Source organism: Solanum pennellii, chromosome 6, assembly GCF_001406875.1.
Source record: "Solanum pennellii chromosome 6, SPENNV200".
In the NCBI taxonomy this organism is placed as follows: domain Eukaryota; kingdom Viridiplantae; phylum Streptophyta; class Magnoliopsida; order Solanales; family Solanaceae; genus Solanum; species Solanum pennellii.
In genome coordinates, this window is record NC_028642.1 from 48042629 (window position 1) to 48055060 (window position 12432).

At 33.7% G+C, this 12432-nt stretch overlaps 1 protein-coding gene across 1 annotated transcript; it reads left to right on the plus strand.

Moving 5' to 3' along the window:
- The first annotated feature begins 1099 nt into the window (after positions 1 to 1099).
- LOC107023623 (probable L-ascorbate peroxidase 6, chloroplastic/mitochondrial) lies at positions 1100 to 11738 on the plus strand. Its single transcript, XM_015224373.2, has 12 exons — positions 1100 to 1301; positions 1393 to 1536; positions 2498 to 2618; positions 2693 to 2793; positions 2871 to 2958; positions 5680 to 5747; positions 5825 to 5911; positions 10381 to 10455; positions 10566 to 10643; positions 10723 to 10827; positions 11155 to 11216; positions 11350 to 11738. Exons 1-11 carry the CDS (start codon positions 1146 to 1148, stop codon positions 11167 to 11169), a joined length of 1038 nt encoding a protein of 345 aa, XP_015079859.1. The 5' UTR covers positions 1100 to 1145; the 3' UTR covers positions 11170 to 11216; positions 11350 to 11738.
- Positions 11739 to 12432: the final 694 nt, after the last annotated feature.

Genomic DNA, 12432 nt, shown 5'->3' on the forward strand with positions numbered 1-12432 from the left:
GAAAAAAAGTTTGGTCTATAATTATGGAGTATTATGAAGTAGCACCAAAGCAAACATAAAGAGACAATAGGAAGTACCAAAGAATGATCATAGATAGTCTCTTCTTAAGGTGCTAAGATATGCATTTAGAGTCGATCTAACGAATTTGGTGGTCTTAAGTCAAAATATACTATAAAATTGTAAAACTTTTTATGATAAATTCATAATAAGTTAAAACACAAAAAGATAAGAGTGCAACACATGACATGTGAGGTAGACGCACGTCACAATGTATAGATAAATTCACATAACTAATCATGAATAAAATAATAGTCATTAAATATTTCTTTTTTATATATCAGTATATAATATACTATACTTAAAAATACATCTTTATACAAAATGTACATATTTTGTCAGCGAATATCATATTTTAGGATACTATCTATTTGAGTAATATTGAACCTTGTGACACTTATACCTATGATCCATCCGATTACTTAATTTAAAAAATGTTTAACTCGTCCAATCCGTCTATATTTGGTTAGGTTATTTGGCTAATTTATATATTATTTTAATTCATTTTAATTTAATCCGCTCAAAAATTGAGTTCATGTGTAATTCAAAATTGATTTATAAGAAATCTTATTAAAAAAATTAAAATAACTTTTTAAAAAAATTGGTATGTTTTATATAGCCATAATAAAGAAAACAATAATTTTTTTAGATGCCAATATATTTTAAAAGAAGAAATAAAATAATTAAATTTAATACAAATTTGAATTGGAACAAATCTTGAACAATTATATAACGCATTACCTAAATTTTAATCCAAACAAATTTAAATTAAATTAGGTCTTGACTCATCTATCATCTTGATCTATTATAATCTGTCGAAATTTAATTCAATTACACCCGGATATTATACGTATCAAATAAATCATAACAATAAGTATATATTTTAAATTTTGCATGGGCGGGAGTGTCATTTCAACATTCTCCAAATTAGTGGGTTGGTAGAAAAATCGATTTTATTGGAAGGTTGGTTCGATGGCTGGCCCAATAACAGCCACACTACCCAAAATAAAAGCAAAAAAAGAAAAAAAGAAAAAGTACCAATCGGCTCTTTCATTTTTTTTTTCTCACTTCACCAGCAACTTTCTTCAATGGCTTCTCTCACCGGCGCCGCCTCTCGTCTTCTCCCGGCCGCTAGACTTACCGTCTCCAGAGCTACTGCCAGACTCTATTTTTCATCATCTTCTGTATCTCCTCTAAAGTGCCCCAAATCGTCTCCTCTTTTATCCCATGTGTTTCGCTACCAGGTTGTACAGTGCTTCCTTCGCTTTTCATTACGCGTTTTGAATTCTATTTTAGCATTTTATTTACGTTTTCTCCGGATTATTGTTTTTGTAGAAGCAATCATTGGTTCGAGTATCTAGTGGAAGTTTCAGTACTGTAGCATCGGCTAAATCAGCTGCCTCTGATCCCGATCAGCTGAAAAGTGCGAGAGAGGACATCAAAGAGCTACTGAACACTAAGTTTTGTCATCCTATTTTGGTAAATTTCTGATCTATTTTTGTATTTGACCAGAACTGTTCAATATGTATAAACCTGTGAATAATTGAACTTGAATACATCATCTGCAAAGTGTAAAGTAATGAACTTGCGAATTTTCATCGACATGGGCTAGTTTTAATGGCAATACCTAGATAAATATTTTTTTTTCAAGAGAAAACATGAGACACGGACACCGAATTCTGAAAATGAAAGCTCTGTGCAAATACTTCTAACCACTCGATGAGGCACCAGCCAACTTTTGGATTGATTGAGCTGAAGTGATATGTCTTCTGCTCAAATCAATGGTGCTTATCTTATTTGCTGATGCTATCTCCCTCACTAATAAAGATGAGCGAGTGGAATGAATAAGAGAGTGAACAAACTACAAAGATACATCAGCTACATTGTAGCAGGTTAAGACCAACCTAATAATAGTTCTAAAAATGGCGAAGCTTGGATGAGTGCTTCGGCCAAATGAAGCTTTGTCATATATACTACCTGGCAGTCCTTTGAGATTGTACTAGGGAAATACAGGACAAAGAAATGTTTTACAGATCTCCTTTCAGTTGTTTGGTTTGTATAGAGATGATTGTATACTGAATTTCCTCTTTCACGTCAGCACAATGATAACACAAGTTGTTTGGTCAGTGAACTATAGAATTTTGTTTTGTGTTGTACTCGTTTAGTGATATATTTGTGGTCTCTCTGTAAACTTGTGTATCATGTTTTAATACATGGTCATTTTTCTCGACTCTTCTTTTTCTGTTTCTATTCTTTTGAGCAGCTGAGGGTCCCTGTCGATCTCTCTGTATATGACTTACTCCAACTATTATGATATTAGCTATTCAATGTGATGCATTTGGCTAAATAAAGGAATTCTTTTCAAGTTTGTTTAACTATGCTTATCAATGCCTCTAGGGAGAAATCTAGAACACAGTTTAACACTTCTAAATGGTTCCAGGTTCGCTTGGGCTGGCACGATGCTGGTACTTACAACAAGAATATTGAGGAGTGGCCGCAAAGAGGTGGAGCTAATGGAAGCTTAAGATTCGAAGTTGAACTGAAACATGGAGCCAATGCTGGTAAGTCCTCACTCCATTGTTACAAATTCTTTTGACTTTCTTTTCTTTGTTAGTCTAACAAGCTAGCTACTCAGGACTTGTAAATGCACTGAAACTTCTCCAGCCTATCAAGGACAAGTATTCTGCTGTTACTTATGCAGATTTATTCCAGCTGGCCAGTGCAACCGCCATTGAGGTAATTTAGTTTCTTTCTTGTTTAGTATTGACAATAAAACTAGCTCACTCATTGATTGGTTTATCTCAAAACAATAGGAGGCTGGGGGCCCCAAAATTCCCATGAAATATGGGAGGATGGATGTGTCTGTACCTGAGCAATGCCCAGAAGAAGGAAGGCTTCCTGGTGAGATTTGTTATTTACACCGATTCCTTACTGTAGACTAAATCTTGGTAGTTAAGTGGAGAAGGGAGAGTAAAGGCTCATTATCCACCTAGTTTTGAACCTTGCTCCACTGCCCCTCGGGGATTTCTAGTTATAAAAAGACAGTCTGTTTCTACTACAATACTTTAAATCTTCATCAGGTACCTAGAGATACAAAAGAGATGGTATGTGTGTTTATGTAGTGATCAAAGAGGACAAAGAGGGTTTATCATCTAGGTCTATTGTGACATTAGGATAAAACCATATTACCTTACAGATGCAAGGGATTTGATGAGAGGCTTATTAAAGTTTCAGAAGAGAAAATTCAGATACAATGATCAAATTAACTACAAAAATAATGTTTACCTTATTCCCCAAAGAAAAATAAGAACCATAATGTTCAAATAGCGTAGCTGTAATATCTAAGAAGACAGGTAGATTTATGATCCTTTGTACTCACACTTGATTTCTGAAGGCTGCAAACATAGTCACTTCACAAAACACAATAATTTCTGACGCTTCAAACATATCACTTCACAAAACACACACCAGGATAGAGAAATAACTTTAATTACTATATATTTTCAATCATCAAATTCATTGTTGCAATAGTTCCACATTGTGCGACAGGAACTTTTGGATTTTTTCAATTCTTTTCTGATTGGGTTTTGCATAATATAGCAACAACTGAGGACTTTAGAATTTAGTTTGCAACCGTGCATCTTTGCGTACGTAACCTTTACTTATATATATAGCTTTGACAGATCAGTCTTTGTTCATTGAATCAGTAATATTACTTGACACAAGTCTGGGTGTATTGGAGAAGAAAAGAAGTCATATGAAGATAAAAACCATAAAAGGATTCGTTACCTTCTCAAACAAAAAAACCATAAAAGGATATCTACGAAGGAGATTTTACAAGTATGAGAGTATACCAGAAAAGAAGTCATATCAAGATGAAACCATAAAAGGATATCTACGAAGGAGTAGTTACAAGTATGAGAGTAATGAGTATGGGGGGAGATTTAGAGGAGTTTCTCATTATCATGGATTTACACTAGTGATCTAAATTGATATCGTACTTGTTTACCCTAATTATGGACGGTATGCAAGATGAGATTTGTTGGTCTAAAATATTGTGTTAATTGACTAAACTAGTGAGGGTGTCAACCGGAAGATTGCACTATGGAGAAACACTTAAAGAGAATAACACTTTATGTATAAGTAGAAGACAGGGTGTATGCAGTACTGCACGTTTAGCCAGCATAAGAGTGAGCAAAGTTGAGGTGAGATTAGAAGGTACTTTGGTGTCTAAATTCCAACAATCAGATATCTATAAAGTAAAATGTATGTAAAGTAGACTGGTATGACAGATAATTAGATAAAGATATAATACACTAATAAAGTTAGATGGTTGAAATGTAGGAGTGATAAGATTAGATGATACCTACAGAAGTGAATGAAAAGTGTTATTCTCCCTCTATTCTAATTATGTGGCGGAATTTAATTGGGCATAAGATTTAGAAACAAAAGGAGTACTTCTGAAATTTGTGGTCTAAAAGATGTCAAAGACATTTATGACTATATAATCATGTCGTTAAGGTTAAGGTAAAATGAGAAATTTAAAGTAAATTTTTTTCTAAATATACAAGTGTATCATTCTTTTTTGGACAAAATATAGAAGAAAACGAGCCACATACAATGTGACAGAGGGATTGGTATAATTAGAAGATCAACCATGTTATATTGGAGCGGCAATTAGGCCTCTATGTCCAACATATCCACAAGATGAGTGTTGCAAAATAGGACTTCTCAGATAGATGTGTTTTGGACCAAAATTAGACAAAACCACAAAGGATCGCATTCTAGTGGAACAGCCACACCAAATAAAATGAGAGAAGGTTATTTAAATAGTTTGATCATGTGCTATGTAGACCTTCAAATGCACCGGTTTATAGGTGTGAACCATAATAATCGAAGGTATAAAAAATGGACAAAATAGACCTAACATAACATGAAAGAGAGTTGTTACAGAAGGCTGTAAATATCTCGGAATTAATGCAAATTTAGTAAAATCTGGATAAATAGAAGATAAAGATCCATATAGGCAACACTGACTGGTTCGAATTAAATCTTTGTCAAGATGCTATGCTTAGTGCTTACGTTAGGCCTAGAGTTGGTACTTGTAGGAGCCTTTTTTTTGTCAAGAGACTTGTATGTTAGTAGAAAATGTAGAAAACCTCTGGTGTTAGATAAACCCAAATTAGTGAATGTTGGATGAAATGGTTCCACATAGAGTGAATTATGTTGATAAGAATTCATATGCCGACCTCAGGTGTAGTTGTTGTGCAAGCCTGTGGTTGTTGGGTGATGTACTTGGCTAAGATGATTTTGGTCGTTATTGGTGTCGGACTTACATCTTTCTTTTTCAGAATGTTTTATTTCTTCTGATTCTAGATGCCTTTTCATGTCATTCGTAATGCTTTAATCTGAGTATTCAACTCTCATGTTTGAGGAGAGACGTATCTGCAGTTGACTTTTGTTGTATGAGTAGATGACCCATTATTATGAGTCAGCTTGTTTTTTCACCCTTACTATTGCTGAGCCTTACCTTGTGCTTTCAATAATTAACAGTATCTTATAATAAGGAGCACTGGACCTTTTATTGTTCATTTGCAACTAACTAACTTTTGATGACACTAGATGCTGGTCCCCCTTCCCCTGCTGCTCATTTGCGTGATGTCTTCTACAGGATGGGACTAAATGATAAGGTAATATATGCTAACAAATTCATTTCCTTAGTGATTAATGTTTCTCTTGCGGCATGTTAGTCAGATTTTGGTTTCAGGAAATTGTTGCACTTTCTGGGGCTCACACTTTGGGGAGATCAAGACCTGAACGTAGTGGTTGGGGCAAGCCGGAAACAAAATATACGGTATTTGTCCTTTAACCTGATGTTTGTATGAGTTATCAATGAGTTGAGACTTGAGTCATTCTTTTTAAGTAAGGAAATCTATTTTATTTTGTTTATTTTGAGAATGGTAACATAATATATCAAAAATATTAGTCAATAAAAACTTGGTTGAATGAGAAACATCAACATAGAAAAGGCACTTTTTGAAAAGTCAGAATGCTTTACTATGCGTGGATGCTTCCTCTTATGCCAAATGTCAAGTTTGAACTTGTTAACATCTATTTTCTTGACCCAACCTAAAATTCGTACCTTCTTTAAGCGTTTGAATATGTTCTAGGGTTAATCTTAACTTTTTAACTTTTATTTTATTTTGAGTAGTTTTTTTTTTTTTTTGTAAATCACAAAATATTCGCTCTTTAAGATATAACTTTTGTTTTCATTAGCAATAAAAAAAATTACAAAAATATTTTTACCGTTGAATTTTTCTCAAGGGTGTGTTCGCAATGGAAACAAATATTTTTCAAGAAAATAAGTGCATTTCTTACTTATTTTCTTGTGTTCAATCATAAGCAAAAAATATTATTCTAAAAGTATTTGTATATAATCTTAGACAAAAACTATGAGATGTAGGGGTGGTGAGGCCTGTGTGTGTGGGGGGGGGGGAGTGTGTTGTGGAAGGCAGGGAGAAAACAATCAATGAGGAATGCTTCATTTGGAACTTGTTTTTCGTACTAACTTGATCTAATACTATTGCTACTGTACATATCTAGTGTAATACCGATCTGAGGTGGGTATGATGTATGCAGACCTTATGCCTACCTTAGTGGGGGTAGAGAGACTATTTTAGATAGACCCTCAAGGTAAAAGAAAATTAATCTAATACTATATCAACAAAATATTCTTCAAAGATTATATTATGGTTGCTAGCGGTGATGACTAGCAGTGGTTGTTGTGGATGCGAATTGGGGATGATATTGACTAATGATGGTGTTGTGTGTAGTAGCTAGTGGTGGATTGTTGTGGTTGATAATTATAGTTAGTGGCGGACTGGCAGTGGTTGATAGTATGGTGGATGAAAGTGGTAACTGATGGTGGTGATGAATGATGATGATGGCCAATAGTGATGATGGTAAATGATGGCTAGTGATGGGGTGACAATTAATTGTAATGATTGATGGTGTGGGTGGTACGGTGATGGTAGTTGATAATGATGGACGATGTGGTGGGCGATGGTTGTAGCATGAATTGGTGAACTGCCATCATTTGTTTCTCGGATTCTTTGAAAATGTCGATCGGTGCATGTCGGATCTTCCAAAGGTAGTACATTTCTAGAGGATCCTACACGAGTATGACAACACTTTGGAGAGTCTGAGCAACATAGCTGCAATCTTTGTTGAAACTTTTGAATAGACATTTTAGTGATATTAAGGCTTCATTACAAATCTTAATCATTTAGACCTATTAAGATTTAAGGCACATTAAGTTGTTGTAAAATATTAAAGAAAAAACACTTAATGATTAAGATTCGTACCTAAAAAACTAATGGACTTAGAACACGTATAGATTAGCTGGTAAGCTTAAATGTTGTAAAGCATTTTTAAGTACTTAAATTGATTTTATAAATAAGTAGTTACGTGTTCGGATAGAAGTGTTAAATGGTAAAAAGAAGTGTTGATTAGTTGTTCCTTTGTTAGAATGACTGAAAAACTCTTTAAATTTTGCAGAAAATTATAAATTTAGAAGTTCCTATATAAAGAAAAGGAGAAACGACATATACAAAGTGAAGAGGAAGTTAGGAGTTCTGTTTTGGGAAAGATATTTTGAGAATTAGGAAGATATATTAAAGGATAAATAGTAAAATACTTGGTCAAACTAAAAGTGTTTATAAGCTGAAAAATCATTAGTTGGAAATGATGAACTTGTGACTTTGACTGATTTGGGCTTGTAAGTACTTTGGTGTTTACCAATTGCATTATTAAGCTAGAAAGTGCTTATAAGCCAAGTTGATCAGCTTATAAGTTAAGCCAAACACTCACTTAACTTACAAGTTGGTCAAACTGCGTTATAAGCTCTTTTTAACTTATCTATGCGTTTGGTTAACATTGAAGTGCTTTTAAGCCAAAAGTCATAAGTTGGTCATCCCCAACTTATGACTTTTCAACTTATAAGCACTTTTGGTTTGACCAAGTATTTTACTATTTTATCTTTAATTTTTTTTAAAAAAGTATTTTTCTCAAGACAAAACTTCTTCTTCACTCCATATCCACCATTCCTCCTTTTTTGCACGGAAAAATTTTTGTTGTAAAAATTTAAGGACATTTTGTCATTCTAACTAAAGACCACTTATTAGCACCTTTTATAGACCACATTGTTAATAGTTTAAGCACTTCTATCTTAACATGTAAATGCTTATTTATAAAATTCATTTAAGCACTTAAAAATGCTAATTAGCTAATCCCAACAGTCTCTTAATAACTGAGATCCAAATAATTAAATATTAAAGCCTTCATTGGGTGCAAAAGAAAATAAGGCCTTAGTTTATATATTGTCCAGATTTAGGTCTAAATATATCCTCTTTTGTGGATAATTTCGAAAAGACCCTTGTGCATTGAATAAGAACAAATGGGGTAAAAGATTGGAATACGAATCAAATCTGTGAAATATGATTTGAATTGGATTGGAAAGAATATATTTCAAGTGACAAGCTCTTATTTATATATTTATTTTTCAATGATCGTGGTGCCGGATCAACTCTCATGCAACTCGACTATTTCTACGGACTAATTCTACGGGATATCTGTCAACTGGTGAATTATTGAATGATCGTGGTGCCCAGACCAACTATTGCGCTACTAGACTAATTCTACGGGATATCTGCCACCTCTCACGAGCGACATGTAAATTTTTCCATCAACACTACGTCAAATGGAAAAAATCACAGAATGTTTTCTTGTCCATAGTATGATTTGAACCTGAGACCTCAGGGATCTCAACCACTTCATTGGCTACTTGCCGTTGGGTGCAAGTGACAAGCTCTTATTGATCTCAATTTTTTTATTCTTCTCGTGTTAATAATTAAATGCTATCTTTTGAGCATTTACTAGAAATACCTCTCTATGCCACGGAGGTTAGGGGTAAAGTTGCGTACATCATACCCTCTCCAGACCCATTATACTGGGTATGTTGTTGTAATAATTAAAATGCTAGCCAAGTATTTAGACTGGGAAAATATATTAAAAGGGGGGCTATACTTGAGGAAAAATTCAAAGAAAAACATTTTTTGTACTTCTCTTCTGTTGCAAATGAAAGCAAAGTTACATCTAAAAAGCATGGCAATTTTTTTGTTTTACAATTTTCTCAAATAAAAACTAACTAAAAATGAAATTTGAGTCAAAAAGTGAAGATTAATGCTAGAATATATATAAACACTAATAAAGGTGTAAAATTCAAGTTCGGTAAGAAATTAGATATTCATGCAACTCTGTTGTCAAAACACATGTTGTCCTGGCATGAGTTGGATAAGATATTCTCAAATCAAGTGACTGTAGGTGCAGATCTATAAACTATGTCAAACATACTATTGGATTGATGCTCTTATGTTGAGAAACTATACTTCCTACAGTAGATTAGTAAAAAAAATTACATAAAATTAATTGTATAAGTATTCTTCACAAGAAAATAGAAGTATCTGAATTTGAAATAAATTATCATCAAATAACAATATAAGAAAGCTGCCAAACAATTCATTGATGTATATGTTCCATGACATTTGAGCAATGAGCATTAAGCTATGCTCAACAACATCAAAAATTAAATCAAACTTGGATTTTGCAGAATGGTTGTTTCTTAATATTTTAGCTTGATTTGTTTGATATTTTGTAAACAAGAAAGCAAATGCAGGAATTGACTATGCTCTCTCTGTTGATCTCCTCGTGAAACTTATTTTACTGTGATGTCATAGCTTTCACTGATAATTGCTGCCGGGTTTTTTGCCCCTTCCCTCTATTTCAACCGGTGTGTTCTTCAAAGAAAACATTTTGTGATTAATAAATTGCAGAGCTTAGAAATATTAAGCATGAGATCAAGAATCTCATTGTTCAATGTTGATTTAAGCAACCTCCTTTCTGTCACTCATTCATTGATATTTTCTTTTCGACCGCAACAATTCTCTCTTTGGTTCTTGTTAGTTTATTTTTACAATTTAGGCAAGTTAACTTGATTTTGAAAATCAGAGAGGAACTTGGATTCTGAACGCATAGTAGTATTTTAACACCAATGACAAATGATGTGGCTGCATTGCGTTTGACATCTATATTTTTCTCTCTTTTTGACTTGCCGTGTTACTCTATGCCATGGTGCTTTTGCTTCTTCAGAGATTCTGAAAGAACCAGATATTCACATTTTTTTCTCAGTGCAATTACCAATCGCGAAAGCTGATTTCTGCAACATTAATGAGTTTGGTGCCTGAACTGTTCTATTTTGCATTGCAGAAAGATGGACCAGGAGCCCCAGGAGGGCAATCATGGACCGTGCAGTGGCTGAAATTTGACAATTCCTACTTTAAGGTGCTTTGTGATGATGATAATATATATATATATATATATATATATATATAAGACTGAAGAAACAACATGATTTATTTTTTCTCACTCTTCACCTAAAATTATTGGTATAGGATATTAAAGAGAAACGAGACAATGATCTGCTAGTTTTGCCAACCGATGCTGTTCTTTTTGAAGATCCTTCATTTAAGGTGGAATAGTATTACCAGCTTCATAAATCTATAGTTACAATCTGAGTTTGCTTCTATTTACAATTTTGAGTGCTTGCAGGAATATGCAGAGAAGTATGCTGTAGATCAAGACGCATTTTTCAAGGATTATGCAGAAGCACATGCTAGCCTTAGCAACCTTGGAGCTAAATTTGATCCTCCTCAGGTATGTTTTCAATCGTCACCCATCATTACTTCTGTTTGAGTAGTACATCCCAGCCCACTCCGACTTACTAATAAAATAGAAAAACTCATCGCAAATTATTCCCCTTTAAATGAACTAAAATTGTTGGCTCTTGTGACTATTTTGGGTTTTTGCATCCTCTTCTCGGTGTCCGTCTTCCATATGCTTGTTCTGTAAGCTTATTTTGAGGTGGTAATATACAGGCTTTTTACTTAAGCATACATCACTAGACTGATCACTCATCCAATTCCTTTTGAATATTATTTTAGTTATTGAAAGATGCTAATGTGTTTGCCATTGTTTTAATAGGGGTTCTCCATTTAAAATCGTTTCACCTGATGTCAACCAGAGAAGTTTGTGGCAGCCTACCGGTAAGATTCATGTTGAATAGTTCATTACTTTGTCATTTATTTTGATATTAGTAAAAATTATCATCCACTTTTGCATTTTAATTCGTCGAGATACTAACATATGGTTAACCATTCCTTTTCTTGGTTGCTGCAGGATTAAGTACAACTTATCATCTTTACTTGTGCCGTTACTTTTACCCAGTCAAGATCAAGCTAATACTCAAACATGAAGACAAATAATTCAGGAAAATTGCAGAGAGAGGTACTGGATACTACGAAGCGAAATATTCCAGCAGAATATGAAGTTTTAAAGGTAGCCCAGAGAAGCCTTTCGGAACCAAGTATTTTTCTAAATATCATTATTATTCTCATTGATTTTTGAGTGACATGATAGGAAATATACATTGTGTTTTCAATCCCACATTCTTGATTTGGGAAAATTTTGCAATCACCCACGATTATTGCAATGCTACTTGAATTATATACGTTAAATTCACTTGATAAGGACTGGAATTTTCTACTTTAAACTTGGCTGTTGCTTTTGTGGCTTTTTCTGGTCGTACATACTTGTCTAGTTCGGACAACTAAACTCAAGATGTTAACAAGTTTATACAAGATTCACTTCCAGTTCCAGATCTACGGTCTGTTGTCTTCCAGTATTTCAAATTCACGCACACTCGACTCTAGCTATGGAGGGCAATTATCGAGAAACTACAGTTATAGACTCTTCTATTGCGTTGCTCTTTCTGAAATTCTCTCTATATGGAAATTATTTTGAGGTGTATACCTGTAACTGAATTCAAACTATTTACATAGTATTCTTTTTTACTGTCACTAGCGAACAATCCTCTCAATTCAATATCAAAATAAGATGCATAAAATATTTGTACAATATGTTTGTTGTAGTACAAACTACAAACTAATGTATTGTATCATGTTGTTTGGCACCTTAGAACATAAAAAGATTATTACATCTCAAGACGCTTAATATACACTCCAATTATATGTCATTAGTTTCGAATAATATACACGATTGTCCTAGCTTAGATGGTTAGCCTCCATAATATAAGAATCCGAAGCCTAAAGGGTAAAAAATGTTAACAAAAATTCTAAAACGGTATATGAAATTTCTTTTTTGCTTTTTTCAGTGGACAAAATCGCTACTTCGCCAGCGATTTTGCCCTTTTGGTTAAAAAGAACTTTCATATACCGTTTTGGAATTTTTGTTAACATTTTT